This window comes from Pristis pectinata, chromosome 28 (assembly GCF_009764475.1).
Source record: "Pristis pectinata isolate sPriPec2 chromosome 28, sPriPec2.1.pri, whole genome shotgun sequence".
Lineage (NCBI taxonomy): Eukaryota > Metazoa > Chordata > Chondrichthyes > Rhinopristiformes > Pristidae > Pristis > Pristis pectinata.
In genome coordinates this window covers 28,523,264-28,542,159 of record NC_067432.1, presented here as the reverse complement: position 1 = coordinate 28,542,159, position 18,896 = coordinate 28,523,264, and the positions used below count along the sequence as shown (strand labels likewise).

Here is an 18,896-nt window from a genome sequence, read left to right as displayed (position 1 = left end):
TTAATGTGGGTAATTGGCAAACAAAAAAATCAAAAGGGGAGTTGATGGACATGTGTGATTAAGTTGTAGGACCATAGGGAAACAAAGAGAACAGGAATCAATCTGATGAATTTGCTCTGTGTGGGAGCTAGGGTGGACCTGATAAGACAAATCAGCCTCCTCCCGTGTTAAAGTATCTAACTCAAGGCAACTATCAGAGAGGTGAATAATGCACCCATCCTTCACAGACGATCACAAAATCTGCACCATGTACTTATCAGGAAAGGGGAGGAGCAACTCGTCTCACATGACTAGATTGTGTACCTGAACTCCCTAGACATTAAATAATGCAAGGAATACTGTATTTGACAACCTGTTTGCTTTAACCACCCTAATTTGCCAAATGATAAGCAGCAGCCATAATATATTTTTAAGATATTTAAATGGAGAAAGGCAGAAGAAATATTCTACACACGTAGCTACTCACCTGAAGGTGCACCGGCCATCACAGACAACGCAGCCACGGATTTAGTGCCAATATAGTGACTGGTAACAAGGAAACGAGCTAGATCAACCACCGAATCGAATTTGCGGATTAATACTTTCTGGGCCCACTCACAAACCAGACTGCAAGCCGCAGATCTGACCTCTTCATCAATGCTCTGCAAGTGGCCTGCACAGTCTGATCCTTCAGACTAGAAAACAATCAAATATTAGACTGTAATTATTAGTATAGTAAAAAAATACACTCATTCAAAAAAAACCTCTTGGGCTACACTCTTGCTTTCTATCAGAAAACCGTTTAAGATTGGTCCAAAGAACTGCTTAAACAACTTAAAAGTAAAATTTAGGTCAAGTTTGGAGCAACAACACAAATAATTTAATGTAAACAGTTCAATATGTGAAAAAATATTCCCTCAGAAAAGTACAACCTACATTTGATCTTGGGATAGACAGACCCAATTCTAGGTGCTAAATATCAGAGACTACAGAAGTTTGCTATGCAAAATACTGAGTAGAGAACATATACTTAAATACATAAACAAAAAAATGATAACTCATGAATACACATACATCCAAATTTCCTTCAGCAAACAAGTTTAATCACTTGATTTTTCTAATTTTATTACAAATGCAAGTAACCAGTTAACTGTCTGGCATTTCATATCAACTCCTACAACATGATAGCTTAGAAATCCTTTGGGAAGCTAACGGATGGCACCAAATGACAATTTGGAGTGAGGGAGTTGATGAAAAGTTGGCCCGACTGTAACGGTGACTCAGAACTTTCCTCATGTATGAAGAGCTCAATATACTAACAAACACATTTTACCATGCAAAGTCTAAATTACTTTTTCCTCATTCCCTAAACAAACAACATCAGAGAAGCAATACAATGGGACTTTATTCATTGGAGTGTAGGAGAATGACAGGTGATCTTATAGGGGTGTATGAAATAAGATAGGGTGAATGCGCAGTCTTTTTCCCAGGGTAAGAGAGTCTAAAACTAAAAGGGCATAGGTTTAAGGTTCAACATTTAATAGGAACCTGAGGGGCAACTTTTTCCACACAGACGGTGGTCAGTATATCGAATTAGCAGCCAGAGGAAATGGTTGAGGCAGGTACATCAGCAACATTTGAAAAGGAACTTGGACATGTACATGGATAAGAAATGTTTAGAGGGATATGGGTCCAATGAGACTAGCTTAGATAGGAATTTTGGTCAGCATGGAGTAGTTGGGTTAAAGGGCCTGTTTCTGTGCTGTATGCCTCTATGACATCATATCAATCTAGATTTAACTTAAATATTGCAGTAGGGTAGTAATAATTTTATATTTTGAAAATCCTTTGATATGAAAGATTTTGAAAACATTTTGGTTACAACTATTCACCTTGGATTTAGCATGCAGAATCAAAATCTAATTACCTTCCTTCTATAATATGAACAATGCGCATTTATGTAGTATCTATCAGGAAGAAAAATGTCCCAGGTTGCTTCATGTACAGAATCAAAGACTGGACACCCAACCACAGAAGGAAATATCAGGACTAATAATCAAAAGCTTGACATCATAAGAATTTTCTTCTTAAATTTTTTTTTATTTACAGCGTGGTAACAGGCCCTTCCGGCCCAATGAGTCCGCTCTGCCCATTTTAAACCCAAATTAACCTACCCGTACGGCTTTGCAATGTGGGAGGAAACCAGAGCATCCAGAGGAAACCCACGCAGACACAGGAGAACGTACAGACTCCTTAGAGACAGCGACGGGAATCGAACCCCGATCGCTGGCGCTGTAATAGCGTTGCGCTAACCGCTACGCTACTGTGCCGCCCACAGGAACATTAAGAGGCCACTGTCGTTTAATAAGGTTGTGGCTGCTCAAACTGCTGCTCAAAGGGTAGTGCAGTAGATGTGGTCTGCATGGATTTTAGTAAGGCGTTTGACAAGGTTCCACATGGTAGGCTTCTTCAGAAGGTCAGAGGCCAAGGGATCCAGGGAAGCTTGGCCGTGTGGATTCAAAATTGGCTTGCCTGTAGAAAGCAGAGGGTTGTGGTGGAAGGAGTGCATTCGGATTGGAGGGCTGTGACTAGTGATGTCCCACAGGGATCGGTTCTGGGACCTCTACTTTTTGTGATATTTATTAATGACTTAGATGAGGGGGTGGAAGGCTGGGTTAGCAAGTTTGCAGATGACACAAAGATTGGTGGTGTTGTGGATAGTGTGGAGGGCTGTCAAAGCTCGCAGAGGGATATTGATAGGATGCAGAGCTGGGCAGACAAGTCGCAGATGGAGTTCAATCCAGAGAAGTGTGAGGTGGTACACTTTGGAAGGACAAACTCCAAGGCAGAGTACAAGGTAAATGGCAGGATTCTGGGCAGTGTAGAAGAGCAGAGGGATCTGGGGGTTCATATCCACAGAACACTGAAAGTTGCCTCACAGGTAGATAGGGTAGTTAAGAAAGCTTATGGGATTTTAGCTTTCATAACTCAGGGGATCGAGTTTAAGAGCCGCAAAGTGATGATGCAGCTTTACAAAACTCTGGTTAGACCACACTAAGAGTACTGGTGTCCAGTTCTGGTCGCCTCATTATAGGAAGGATGTGGAGGCATTGGAAAGGGTGCAGAGGAGATTTACCAGGATGCTGCCTGGATTGGAGAGTATGGATTATGAGGAGAGACTAAAGGAGCTAGGGCTGTTCTCATTGGAGAGGAGGAGGATGAGGGGAGATGTGATAGAAGTATACAAGATATTGAGAGGAGTGGATAGAGTGGCCAGCACCTCTTTCCCAAGGCGCCAATGCTCAAAACAAGAGGACATGGCTTTAAGGTATTGGGTGGGAAGTTCAAGGGAGATGTCAGAGGGAGATTTTTCACCCAGAGAGTGGTTGGTGCATGGAATGTGCTGCCTGGGGTGGTGGTGGAGGCTGATACATTGGACAAGTTCAAGAGATTGTTAGATAAGCATATGGAGGAATTTAAGTTGGAGGGATATGTGGGCAGAAGGGGTTAGATAGTCTTAGGTGTGGGTTGAAGGGCAGCACAACATGGTGGACCGAAGGGCCTGTATTGTGCCGTATCGTTCTATGGTTCTATGGAAATTTTGCCTCATCTCACTCTTAAATGGTGATCCTCTGTTTTTAAAAAAAAGTGGGCCCTGCTTCTAGATTCTCCTACAAGGAGAAACATCCTCGTTACATCCACTCTGTTAATCCTTCTCAGGACTTGTACCTTGAATTAAATCCCTCCTCTAAATTCTATTGGATGCAAGCCTACCTTGTCCAACCTTTCCTTACAGATCAACCCATTCATTCGAGATGTTGGTCTGGTAAACTTTCTCTGAACTGTTTACAAAGCATTTACACCTGTACTTCAGTAAGGAGTTCCATATTGTACACAGTTCTACAGATGTGATCTTACCAAGAACCAATATAACTGAAGGAACTTGTCTTTACTTCTATAATGCAATTCCCCTAGCAGCAAACAATAACATTGTTAGCTTTCTTACTTACTTCTCCTGCATACTAACAGTTTGCAAATCATGCTGTAGAATACCCAAATCCCTCTGCACCTCAGAGCTCTGCAATCTCTCACTATTTACAATATATGCTCCATTACTTTTCTTGCCGAAATGAAAACTTCAAATTTTCTCTCATTATAGTCCATCTGTTTTTTTTCCAATTACTTTCCTACCTTGCTTCATAAGCTTTAAGAACGATCATATAGGACCAGAAGCATGGAGAGACAGAACATTTTTGGCAAGGAGTTCCAGAGCCTAGGATCATGGCACTGAAGCACAGGCTTTTTCCAGTTCATGACTATTAACTTTACATTCTTCAAAGATTTATATTTGGACCCATCCCATTTCTCTTCCACCTAATGGTCATTGGTGATGCCATCTTAAAACAATGTCAGGGTATCACTACCTTGCAACACATTTCTGTCGAGGTGGGACTATTAAAGAAAATGAGGACACAGAAGATGCCAAAACAGGGAATGTAAATACCTTGACACAAAGGATTGGAGGAGTATGGCCATGGATGAAAGGTCAGGAATTAAAAATGATGCCAGTAGGTGAGCCAGTGCATGTCTGTTAACCACAGGAGTGATAGGCAGATAGGACTTGGACGGTGTTGAAATAGGTGTAGCAGTTTCGGATGGGCACAAAAGTTTAGGAGGTAACAAATGCATGAGGGTTTCAGCAGCAAGAGTGAGGCAGAGGGAGTCATAGAGAAATACCACGCAGAAACAGGCCCTTCGGCCCACCGAGTCTGCACTGACCATCAACCTCCCATTTACACTAACCCTGTTATAATTCCTTTTTTTATTCTCTCCACATTCCCCTCAACTCCCCCCAGATTCTATCACTCGCCGATACACACTATATTTCCTGTGACCAATTAACCTACCAACCTCAACGGCTTTGGGATATGAGAGGAAACTGGAGCACCAGGAGAAAACCCACACAGTCACAGGGTGAACGTGCAAACTCCACACAGAGTGCATCTGAGGTCAGGATTTAACCCGGGTCTCTGGCACTGTGAGGCAGCAGCTTTATCAGTTCCACCATTGTGCCTTTCCTCAACCTGTGATGCATCCTCATCATTGCCTTACTTCCTTGCCACTCCACAGATCCCGTGATTCCCCTGAGGTTCAACCCTTGAAAATGCTGAAAATATTCAGCAGGCCAAGCAGTATCTTTGGAAGGAAATACAGTTAATGTTTGCCTCTCCCACAGATGTTGCCTGCCCTGCTGAGTACCTCCAGTATTTTGTGTTTTCACTTCAGATTTCCAGCATCTGCAGCTTTTTGTATTAGTCAGTGGGCATTATAAAAGTGTAAGTATTTATTCTTGGATGAACATCTCAGGGTTTAAACACCAAGACTATGAACAAACTAGGTCAATTTGAGATGGTTGTCAAGGAGAGGGATGAAATCGGTAGACCATGTAACAAAATTGGCAAACTGTTCAAAACAATGATTTTGCCCTTCAGAATAAGTAGCTGAAGAAAATTTCTGCTCATTTAATGGAAATTGGGCAAACATAACAAATCAAAGTAAGAGGTTGAAAGGCAGTGATGAAAAAATATACAAATGGAACCTGTCACTGAGTTTTCAGGTGGCATCAACATGGACCATCAAATAGAAGTGCAAAGGAAGGCAAATATAAATCTTTGGGAGACTCAAGGTTAACAGTGCGTGAGTGGAAGAAGCCACTACTGGATGCCCTCTGGCTTTAATTCAAAAAGGTAAAAGGGGAACCAGGAGAATGTAATCTCATTTAGGAAAATAACGGAAGTGGCTTTAGAAAAGCATGGCGAGATCAACAGTGCTTAAGCATCTGAAATTCAGTTAGGCAACAGTTCTGGTTCAAATTGCAGCTATACATGTATAAAACTGAATTCAATGAAGATATTGGTATATTATTGTCACTTGTACCGAGGTACAGCGAAAAGTTTGTCTTACAAACCGATTGTACAGGTCCATTCATTACACAGTGCAGTTACATTCAGTCAGTGCAGAGTGCATTGATGTAGTACAGGTAAAAACAATAACAGTACAGAGTAAAGTGTTACAGCTACAGAGAAAGTGCAGTGCAATAAGGTGATGGTCACCAATGAGATTTTTCCTGATTTACAAGGAAAGCTTAACCACTAAACCTGTCTATGCCAAGCTTTGAGGAGAAACCACCCTAGGCATGGGCACCAGGGCTTGAATATCTTTTTTCTGTGCCAGGTCACTCTTTGATACAATGAATGCTGAAAGGGATTTGAAAAGACTAACACATGATAGAATGGAGGCCAGTTAGGAAAACAAAAACAAATTTTCTTCTGAGATGTGCCACTGAGATGGCTTTATCAGATTAAGAATGCCAAAATGAAAATAGTTGTCTTTGAAGTTCACGGACAGCCCTTCCCTCTCTTGCATTCCTGTTTCACAGGCTAACATGATATTTCTCATTTGTTACCTTGCATCTTGAAATATGGGCAAGCCTAACAAATGGAAAGATGTTTAATCGGAAACTTCCCCAAAGCTATCTCCAAGTAACTGCATGTCTTACCCCAAAGTCTGTAAAAATCCAAGCATCCACTGTACTAATAATAAGACTTCACTAAAAATATAATTTACAGGAATTCTTGTGCATACCTGATGCATTATATGTGATTAAGCATGGATTATTCTTATATTTAAGCCAAATTACAACTGTACAGAGGCTAGTTAGGATGGATAATACAAGTGTGGAACAGAATTTTGGAAACTTTGCACTGAAGAGAACACGGCAAACAAATCTGGAGAAATTCAAATGTGGATGAGGAATATGTTAATGGTGGATACAAAGATAGGAACATTACCTTTAAGGTGGAAAGGTGGAAAATGGCAGTTGCACACACAACATTCTTTCCAACAGTGAAAGAAAAGATAGTTATGGTTATGATCATAGGAAGTCCTTACCCCTTCAGTAGTTTTGTGAAAATCCAGGCTTGGTAGTGATGGCATGTGAACAAAAGCCTTTTTCCTCAGACCACTATAGCAATATGTTTCAGGTAGTTAAGGCTAATTTTTTATTTTATAACTAAACAGCCTGCTGAATGAACCATAGAACTACAGAACACTACAGCACAGAAAACAGGCCATTCGGCCCTTCTAGTCTGTGCCGAAACGTTATCCCACTAGTCCTATTTACCTGCACCCCATTCATAACCCTCCAGACCACTCCAGTCAATTCATGCAAACATTAAAAAAAATTACAAAAACTGCTAGCTTAGCCAAGTAAAATTAAGTTTGTCAGAAAGAAAAAAAAATTATAAAATAACCATAAATTAATAATGTTGGTTGTGTAAGCTTTCCTGAACTATCCCAATTCTTTTCAACCCAACACAAAAAGTTAACTTGTGGACATTATATGCCTTCACAGAGAAAAACAAATCAAGATTTTGTAATTTTATGAACCAAGTGAAAGGAATATGTAACAATGCCTTTAAGTTACCAAAATTTAAATAATGTGTTGAACACTGATTTTCAACCGTATATTTGATTTTCTTCTCAATAACCTAGGTTATATTTATGAATCCAAATCATCAACCTACTTCAACTCCTCTGTCAATTCAGAACCAAATTTTAAGTGTTTCAGTTTCAAACATACCCAAGTTCAAATACAAATGTATGATGTTCATTTTCCCAACATCACTATCAAAACAAAACAGTAATCAGTTTTCCACATATGGCTTTCTAGTCTTTCAATAAAACAAGCAACAATGTGCTGTTGTGTGTTTATAGACGTAAAACTATTAAGAACTGTGCCAAAATTTCTCAAGTTCATTTCATACAGGACTGTGATATGGCACAAGCTTGGACTGGATTTGAACAACAGTCGAAATTCAGAAATTAAATGCTAACCCTACGGTACCAATCCACTTACACAACTGTAAATGGATCTAGAAACAGCCAACAATCACATATTCAATGATAAAATTTTGTTAGTAACAGGAGAGGCAAATTCAAAGAGCAGATTGCTAAGGTAAAACTAAAGTGTTTCTTAAATCTTACATATTCTACTGTGAGGACATAACTACATTATTTTCATCTTGTCCATTTTGCACACAGTAGTTTCAACAGGGAGTAAACCCACTGTTCCAGAGAGAGCGAGAGAACTTTAGTTTAACTCATTCTCAAACCTGCAATTATGGGTGCCAAAATCCAAATAAATTTGAGGCGGCGGCACTGAAATAAATACATATATGCACATGAATGCATTGCTTAATGATTATCTGGGGCAGCAGGGAAAACTGTGCTCCTGCTGGCCCCGATAACTCTATGCGTACTCCATTATAAATGGCACATTTTGCAGCAAAGAGTTCAAGTCAATTCCAAAACTCAGGATGAACAAGTTATAAAATGTAATTTGTACTAAATTTACATTACCATGGTAGGAAATAAGTATTTACACCTAAAATAGCTTATACCTGATGTACAACTGATACCATTAAAAGGAAACCAAAACAAAAATGTTGCAAGCATCAAATTTCTGTTTAACGTGACCTGCATTTAATAGAACCTAAAGTATAGAATGAGCAATTGAAGTAAAATACCCCGATATCAAGGCTTAATCACAGATATAGGAGTTGTTATAGGAGTCATTTGTGATAAAGTATTTACTGTATTCAGAAGTGACTATCCTTTATAAAAAGGTTTATCAATATGAAGACACTACAAGCCAAAATGAACAATGAGCTTGAAAACTTTGAAGCAACTACAAAGGATATTTAGATTTGCCTCTTGTGCCTAGACGCCGGGCCTTCATATTTGGAAAGACGTTCTTCATGATCTTCCCAAAATCAGCTGCACTTAAAGAGTTGTATCCAAGATTGTCGCAATAACCTCTGGAAAACAAAAATGGAATTTTATTTGGTTACAGGGCAATTTTAGAACCCGCATTCTCACTCCTTCAGATATTAAACAATTCCCCTCTTCAGTAGTTGCCATTCCTCTTTCTGTGTGGCTCAGTTACTAATGACCAGGGGATCAACAACAGAATCATAGAACCATAGAACAATATGGCACAACACAGGCCCTTCAGCCCACCATGTTGTGCCGCCCTTCAAACCACACCTAAGACTATCTAACCCCTTCCTCCCACATACCCCTCTAACTTAAATTCCTCCACATGCTTATCTAACAATCTCTTGAACTTGTCCAATGTATCAGCCTCCGCCACCACCCCAGGCAGCGATGTCATTGTATTGTCATTACCAACAAGTTCATCTTTTTTTTTAAAAAAAGGCTCAGTCAAACTGATAACTTGCTGGGACAAACCACACTCATTCATTCATATGTATCTGTAGTAAATAATATAAATGCACTGAAACACACCACCAGAATGAACTTTAATTCATTGTCTGAAAGAATAACTGTGGGGAAAAAAAAACTGTGCTCTTGTATCAAAAGGACCAAGCAATTGTTTTTAATAGGTTACATTTTGCTTTAGGTAATTTCGGAAACAGTTCACCATAAGCAACGTGTGGTTAAGGCAATGGGCACTGAACTTGCTTCCAGAATTCAACAGTGGACTTCAGCTCCAATTGCAATGCATGAAATCTGACACTGAAGTAACAAATATTGAAGTAATAAATGTCCATCAGTTTCATTTTAATTCAAGATTTTGCCTATTGAATTTTAATACAAAATCCACCATCTGGCCCATTAATTCAATTAATGGATTAATGAAAATGGCAGGTTTAAATATCATCTGTTGCATTATAATTCAAATTTTTTCCCAGATTATATATTGTACCACCAAATACATAAACTACATTTAAAAACATATTCTTTAAATTAAAAGCCAGTGATATTAAAGGGAAAATTATTAATTCCATGATTTTTTTTTAATGAAAATGATCAGCATTAACAAAATTAGATTTGGCTGATTCATGTGCATTTGAGTGAGAAATGGTAAAGCTAACCAATGTGAAACACCACTTGAACATTCCTCAAGTCTGGCCAAAACCATACTGGAAAGTTAAAATGTCTAAAGAAAAAAGTTCCGTAGTGATGAAATGTTAAAGATTTAACATAAATTCATATTAACACATTGAGATCCCCTAATTTAAAGCTCATATTTACCAGCTGTGTAACAAAATACTTAAGTCAGTTTACAATATTTTTAAATCATTTACAGGGGAAAAAGATAAAATGGAATTGTTTATTCTTTAAACGAAGTACCACACTGTCACACAATTCAACAAACTCACAGCCTCACATATTCACAGTACACCTGACAATTATGAGAAGCAAAACACAAAGTACGGCAATGCACGTATGATTAGTGCTCATTGCCCACCACTTACAACAAACCAATTTAAACAACAGCCAGAACTGGGGTCCACAGTGCTTGTACATTTCCTGCTCTCTTCAAACTTGCTGGGTTCACTGGAAAAATTATACTACTGTAATAACATGTTAAAAAAAGTGAAATAAAAGTGTGCTTGGTATTAATAGCAATAACATCTGATACTCTGGAAAGTCTACTAGTACAGCACTACCAAAAGGTCTCAAGAGTGCTGGATTATCGGCGTTTTACAATGAATCTGGTTTTGCCTTGTCCAAATCTAAGGTGGCTATAATTAATGTCATATGTTACCTTAATTTTGTACTTCATTACCAATTGTAGAATGGTGTGCTTCTTCAGTATATGCAAGTGATGAAATATGTGTATGCTTGATAATTTAGTCTTGAGTAATGCCCAAGGAAAAAAAAATCAAAGAAACTATTATGCTGGAAATCGAAAAAAACAGGAAATACTAGAAATACTCAGTAGGTCACGTCGCATCTGCAGGAAGAGAAACAGAGTTAATGCTTCAGGTTGAAGGATACAAAAGAAGTTTGCTAACCCACAGGGAAGGTCGGAGAGGGTAAACAAGGGTAACCATGGGGAAAAGCTGTAAACAAGGTTGTCTGGTCAATGAGTGAATGGGAGCAATTAGAGAGTAAGGACATAGACCAAAACACATAGACCACAGAATGTAGGGGTTGCAAAATGCAGAGCAGGAAGACATGCTTGGCAGGTCAGACTGGGCATGTCCTCTAGTCCCAGATGAATAGAAAATAAAAAAAGGGGGAAAAACCCAAACAGGCTGAGCCAATATCACAGAAGGACGACTGATGCAGCAATGCCGTCCATTTTATTTTAGAAAAACTTCAACCTCCCCAAACAATTAAAATTTGCCAACATCCAAACACCACATTTAACACTTTTGTTTTTAAACAAATATTATGATGTCCGGTCTCTAGGCAATCCTGTGTTAAATGTCCATATCTGAATTCCAACCATTAGGTTTATTCTTAACAATTGAAGAATAAAGTTAATACAAAATAAAACTGTGATAATCCACTATTTGACCATTCGGAAATGCTGATGGTTTGGCATCACTCAGTAAAGATGCTACCTTCCAACCCACCGGGGCCCAGCTCATGCTATGCTGACCAGTGTCCCCTTTGGGTTCACTGTATAATTTATTATAAAGATGTTTAGTATGTAACTTCTAAAAAGTGATTTGAAAATGCTTTGGGTATTAATAGGGACTAACAACCAATAGTGAGGACAATCTGCTAGTCCAGCACCAGAGCTCCAAGCAGGCCAGATTATCAATGTTTTACTGTAGCACCTTTTGTGTACTTAAAATGCCCTCGAGCATTTAATAACCAATGAACTGCTAAAATCTGTAGTCCAAGACCATGATGTGCAGTCTATGATTATTAGCCTTTGTAGATTATTAACCAATTTGCACGTGCAACCAACATATTAACTATCATGCCCACTAATACCAAGGGATGAACAATGTTAGAGGGTGGACTAATATTTGACAGCCTTTACTCTCTCAACCAAGAATACTAAAACAGTAAGACAACAGAATTTTTTTTTGAAAATCAGCACCATAATGCAAAAACTGTTGAGCAGTTACAATAATTGAACATGTACAGTTTGAAATTTAGTTACGGTTGCCTCAAACTGGCCTTTTTAAATTACAATTCATTTAACGTATACACTTAAATGCTCTTGATGACCACCATGGTCATCAAATATCCTTTTACAGGTATTTGGGGCTATGACAAAATATAACAGAAACTAATACAGAGATTTTATAGTAAGTATTCAAGATATTTGGGAGTGTTTTACATTTGAATTTACATTTGAATTTACAGTCAGTTACCAAAACAAGAAAAGTTGAAGAGATTTACTCAAGGTGGCTGCTATCACAGTATTGGGAAAGTCATTTGCATTTTGGCATAAAGTGGCCATGACATTAGCAGAAAATCCCAATGCTCACAGTTGGTTACAATTCTGGTGGGGGAAAACACGAGTTGTATTTAAATTCCAGTTCCCTTGTGGAAAGACAGCATGAACAAATACTCAATTGAAGAGCAAAAAACTGCAGATGCTGAAGATGAGGCTATATCACCTTTGCTTGTCTTGTAAATTTTCTATGATTCTATCTGAAACAAACAAAACATTCTAAAAAAACTCAGCAGATGTGTCTGCATCTGTGGACACAAATAATCAAGCTCCAAGGAAGAAGATTCCATATACATGATATTTCTATCAGTGGAAGAAATGCAAGGTAACAAATAAAACTTGTTTTACAAACTAAGACAAACATTCACTAAAACTGAAATTGTGTTCTTATACTTCCATTGTATGCCGAACAAGATCCAGTGGATCAAATAAAGAAGTGCTTATCACCCAGATTCTCCCCACTGGAATCAGAGCCAAAATTAATTGTTTTAAATTCAGATTGCCACCATGAGCTCCGACGTTATTATTCTTATTCCAGACTGAACTGAATACACAAATCGACATTCTAGGATTCTTCCATGAACAGAAAATGCAATGGCTTTTTGTGCCACAAAGACTCTTAATAAACTTGCTAAAAATTTGCAGCCAGTTACAATGCTGTTTTAAGGATACAGTGCAGCTGGAAACCATTTCATGCGAGTGATTTATGGCTGTGCTTTAGGCATTCCTGGACAAACTTTTCCCACTTTTAACTACCAAAAATGTTTAAACCTCAAAAGTCATCCCATCAAAAGATTGTCCGCAAATCTTGCTGTTAACAAAGTCATTGTTGTAAACATTCACTGTGATGTTCTCTAGGCCAGTGCAAGTGCTTACCAAATGACCTTGCACAAAATTTTTTACAACTATTATCAGTCAGGTACTGCTGCCATTTCTTCTCTATATATAGCAAAGATCACATTACAGGAAAGATATGACTACACGGGAAAGAGTACAGAGATTTATGAAGATGTTGTCAGCAGTGGAAAATTGCAGTAGGGACTAAAAAGTTGGATAAGCAGGGGTTATTTTCATTGGAAATGAGGCTGAAGGGAGGCAATTATAAAATAAATGGCTTGGATAGAATAAATAGGAATGATCTACCTCCTTCAGCAGATCAGTAAAAAATCAGGGTGCAAAGTTTAAGGCAGTTGGTTGAGGGATTAGAGGAGAAATGGGATTTTTTTTTAATCACCTGGAGTGTGACAGGGGGCTGAAAGAGGTGGAACAGACAAAAACCCTCACCACATTTAAACAGTACTTGAAGAGCCATGACCTGCAGGGTTATGGACCAAGGGGAACTCTTTTTTGACAATGGTCACCTTCTGTATTCTAAATTTTCTACGATTCTACCAACCTATAGAATAAAGTAACTTAAACATTGCTGAACGTTAGAGATATGTAGTGGGCAGGTAATCTTTTAACAAACTCATCTGCTTTCAAACACAACTACCTTGTATAAATAATAACAAATACCCCGATTTTAAAAGTAAAATGCAATGGATGCTGGAAATTTGAAATAAAACCAGAAAATACTAGATATACTTAGTAGGTCAGACAGTATCTGTGGAGGGAAAAACAGAATTAATATTTTACATTGACAACCTGACTTGGAGGACTTGAGTTATGAGACTGGATAGATTGGGACTGTTTTCTCAGGAGCAAAGGAGGCTGAGGGGTTACCTTCTAGAGGTTTAAAAAAATCATGAGAGAGGTAGATAGGGTAGATAGTTACAGTCTTTTTCCCATGGTAGGCAAGTCTAAAACTAGAAGACCTAAAATTAATCTGAAAGGAAAAAGATTTAAAGGAGATCTGAGGGGCAACTTCCCCCCCCCCCCCCTCCCCTGCCCCCACACACACACACACACACACACACACAGAGGGTCTTTTTTCAAAGGTTAAATGACATTTGGGCAGGTACATGGATAGAAAAAGTTTAGAAAGATATGGGCCAAACACAGGCAAATAGGACCAGCTTAGATAGGCATCTTAGTCAGTGTAGACAAGTTGGGTCAAAGGGCCTGTTTCATGCTGTGTAACTCTCTGATTCCATGACTCTATTTTGTGCTTTAATTTTCAAGATAGTTTTATTTTTTTTCCCAATTTCAGACCTTGAATTCACCAGAGGCTGAATCATGATCTATACCAAGTTGCTGGACTCCAGCATCTAGTGCACCAAAAAGATTTGCCCTCCATAGCTGGGCAGTCTTACGCTGTGGTTCTGTGGAGGCCAATGTGATTCAAAGTGTTAGAGCTATATCTTGCTAAATGAAAAATATCCCCTTTAAAAAAATATGCTATTTGCCTCCAGGGGTATTGCATTCTTTTTAAGCTGTACCCAAATTACTTTACAACTCCTCACATCGTCACATAAGTGTTCTATGGACAGAAGATGCGATATCCTGAAAATTTGGTCGTCGTTTTAACAATGTGGAATTACTGCTACTAGTCGAAGTCTAAATATAACAAAAGGAATCAAGACTAGTTCAAATCATTGCTCTTTCATGTCCCCACCCTCTGTATTTCTGTTTTCATAACCATGATTAGATTAACAAATAAACAATATTTGTCAAAAGAAACTGCAATATAAGCTATTATGGTTCTGATCCATGATGTTAAAAGAACAATAGAAACAATCTCAGAGAGAAAAAAGATTCAAATTGGAACACGTTAATTTTTAAAAATTCAACTTATCCTCAATTTATGTTATTTTCCAACAAGCAAAGTCTATTAAAATGATGTAAAATTGTGGAACATTTATATAGAGCTAAAATTACGTATATTGAAAAAGAAAGCTCTTTGCTAAATCATCACTTAAAAATTACAAATGCTTAAATTACGTTTGTAAATATATATATTTCTCGTGGTTATTTAGGCTTTCTAATGCAATACCTACTTGTATTCATCATAAACCTCTTGTTTGGGCAGTGAAGTATCTGGGTGGTCCTCCAAGTGATTTCGGATCCAGTTACATGCATGCATTTGTTGGGTGCGACTGGATGACAAAGAGCTTGGATTGCTGCAAACAATGAAAAAATGTTAGCGTGGTTACAACATGAAAATTAAACAAGCTGCACAGTGGACATTTTCTAGTTTTAGTAGATCATTACTAAAAAAAACGTTACTATTAAATCTATCCTTTTGAAATTTGTGAAGTTAATTAATTTATGAATAAATTAATTAGGCAACTTTCCATATTGAAATTTGTGGTTAATTAATAATTAATTAGGCAACTTTCCATATATCATTTCAATCATTTCTGACAACAAAGGTTTCTGAAAATTGTGTTAATAGTTTTAATATTTTAATTCGTTTTCCTTGCTCCAATTGTTAATAAATCAGGAAAGACCAGTCAAATAATTTTTTTTAAACAGTTACCTATTTTAATATTTAAAAGCTTACTTGTAATTATATTCCTCAATATTTATTGTGGCCCACAAAATAGATTGAAAACATATGTCGTTATGCAGCTAGTTAAGCTGCTAGAAGTAAAATGAAAGCTCAAAAGGAACAGATTTTCAAACCCTAACCCAACACAAAACACGAGGAAAATCATATTGAATGTTTCCAACCGCATTGAAAATGTTGACGAATGATGTAATAAATCTAGTGTACCTACAGTAAAGCTTGCTTCCAATCTGAATAGAAATGTGGTATCAGTATTACTGCTATGTAACTGTACAGCACAGAGAAATAGGCCATTTGACCAAAAAGATGTATTTGGTACCGAGCCTCCCACAACCTTTCTTCAGCTAATCCAATGTATCTCTCATGCCTTACCCCCTCATATGTATCTGGCTTCCTCTTCAGTGCAATATTATTTGCCTCAACTGCAGCTTGAGGTGACAAGTTCCACATCATAAACTGTGTAAAGTAGTATTTCCTGAATTCCCTAGTGGATTATTTGTGATAATCTTTTATTTATGACCCCTAGCTCCATACTATTTTTTGCTCTCATAGTAAAACACCTCCTGTCAAACCGTTTCAATCCACTTTTAATGGGATGACTTGCACCTCTTCTATTTTCTGGAAGATGTACAACACATTCCATTAATTATTATTTCAGACTGATAATAATTTGCACATTTCAATTATAGGTAACACCTGGAGCCAAGCCAGAGCTACATGTGGACAGTAAACTTGAAGCAGCTTGCCATTTAAACATATGAAAATGATCAAGCTACTAGATTTCAAAACTGCTACTTACAGCTGTATCATTTGTTAAATGAAGCCAATAATGCAGTGCTTTTGATAAAGTTGCTTCAACTTGTTAATTGATACAAAGTCGACATGGTGATGCAGCGTAGAGCCTAAGAGGAGAACTCACCCCGTTTTTTTTTCTCGTTTGTCTGCCTATTACCCCCATGCAGTTTGCCATTTGGGCAAACAACCTATTCAACTATTAGAGGAGAATGAACGGTAAGCATTTTCTTCCATTATTATGGCCTCCAGAACTGTCTATCACCAAAAAGAGGAAGTCTATCTAAATTTATCAATACTATTTTCAAGCAACCTCTAAGGCTGTAAGACCATGAAGGCTTCCCATCTGATACAATTTCCCTTCCTTCCAACAGCAGCAAGAATGAGATTAGAAACTTAACAGTGAATCTTCTATCACATTAATCAAAGACACCAAGGGTGCTTCAACCTGTAGTATTAAGCTGAATCCCCCTTTGCCCTGAAAATTGGTTCAGTGTTCAACACTTCAATAGCAAAATGATAAAAGGTAGACTGCAAAATTAATTACTAATGTAAAACTCTGACAAACTTAAGTTTCTCTCATAATGAGCAGAGCCCAGAAAGGTTAGTTATTCACTTGTGGATCCTACAAATATCGCAACCTGAAAAATATAGGCTGCTAAAGTTAAGCTTCTAAGGTACTACTCCAACATGCCTGAAACCATGTAACATTTACTTGTCGAACAAAACAAGATGATTAAATGGTGTACTACTTTTCCATTTGACTGGCATTTCAACTCTTCATATCAGCACATTTATAACAAAATCACTGATTTCTCTTTGAAGTTTAATTAACTTGATAGCATTTGTTGCTGCTTATTTTTTCACAACTAGTTACTATTTATAAACATATAGTTCCTTGAAAAGCTAAATAAAGAGTAACAGAATATCCATGTTGGCTTTACCTTTTGTTTCCATTGCTGGGACCAGAAGGCAACTGAAGGTAGAGGTAGAGTTTTTCTAGGTCTGTAAACTTCATCACTTCTTGCTGAAAGCAAAAAATAAAAATTCATTGTAAGTACAAATATCCTTTAGAAAGTAAGTGGCACAGACAAGTGAAGTGCAAAGCAAATCTTACACTTCCAATCTAGGTGTTAAATCAAATTAATATCAATCACACCTGCAATGGAAAACACAAAGCTAAAGATGAGCAATATTTTGACATTGTGGTATCTGCCTCTCTGAAAACAGTGCATTCCACCCACCCCTCATTTCCCAGTTTCTTTTACCAAACATCACAAATCTGTATTCTGGTTATCAGTTTCCTGTCAATGAGAATGGTTCCTCTCCATCAACTCTGTCAAAATCCTATGTTATTTTGAATGCCTTAATTACATCAGCCCCTTGCCCCCAGCACGTAAACATCTTTACTCCAAAAGGGAAACACACTCGGCTTCACGTCACTCTGAAGGCATGCGCTCCCAGTTAAATCTGCTAAAATTTTCTCTGCACCATGTCCAAAACCATCATTTCTAAAATGCAATGCCTAAAGCTGAACAAAATATTCAAACTAAAGCCCAACCTCTATTTTGCAAAGTTTTAATTTGACTTTCTTGATTTTGTACTTTATTTATAAAGCTAAGAATTCTGTATTTTATCATTGTTAATTCTACATCCTGGAATTCACTCAAATTCATCTCTGCTGTTAGCAAATCTTACCAATTTTTCAAATGTTCCACTACTAATGTTTAAATGATATGATTAAATTCTAGTATTACATTTGTCAAAGACAGGAGTCATGTAATTTGGAAAGCATCTGGGAGATGCACATATTCCAGATGGAGATCATGGGTTTGGTGGGTTAGTGTCAGCAAATGCAAAATGTGAAGATGATGACAAAAATAGGGCAAGACTTGTTTTTGGAAAAATAAACAGTATGGATAAGGCTAAAGATACGAAGAGAAATTAGAAGAATTTCAAATGTAGAAGTCAACTGCTAGGAATGGAGGGTAAAATTCAACAGAATAATGGGAGAAAAAAAAGAGAACATAGGTAAGGTAGAACAAATTGTGAGGGCAAGGAAAATAAAGAAAATAATCTTTGACAAGGAAAAAAAAGAGCGAGGTTACTTGCACAAGATGCCAATCACAGTATTTCCCACAATACTATGCTATTGCAGAAAATGTGCTTTCAAACTATACCTTAATGTTACACTCAGAAGCACAGGTGATGAACTTCTATAAGGCTATCACTTTGAAATATGTTCTCCATTAACTTCATGAGTAACACGCATTTCGATCAGTTTAACAACTTAATCTTTACTATGGGTAATCTAAATTTCTAGTTATATTAAAATAGCTGCCTATTTTTAATCCATTTAAGATTTTATTTATCCAAGTCTTTTGATGA

At 37.5% G+C, this 18,896-nt stretch overlaps 1 protein-coding gene across 1 annotated transcript in view; it reads right to left on the bottom strand.

Annotated features, from left to right (window-relative positions):
• Nucleotides 1–18,896, bottom strand: part of LOC127583993 (DNA-binding protein RFX7-like) — a 62,727-nt gene that overhangs the window by 16,540 nt on the left and 27,291 nt on the right. Inside the window, exons 3-7 of the mRNA XM_052040470.1 lie at nucleotides 17,453–17,535; nucleotides 15,205–15,327; nucleotides 8,742–8,858; nucleotides 6,931–7,015; nucleotides 467–674 (exon numbers count right to left, since the gene is read on the bottom strand). Coding sequence (XP_051896430.1) covers nucleotides 467–674; nucleotides 6,931–7,015; nucleotides 8,742–8,858; nucleotides 15,205–15,327; nucleotides 17,453–17,535 — 616 coding nt within the window. The remainder of the gene's footprint in view (nucleotides 1–466; nucleotides 675–6,930; nucleotides 7,016–8,741; nucleotides 8,859–15,204; nucleotides 15,328–17,452; nucleotides 17,536–18,896) is intronic.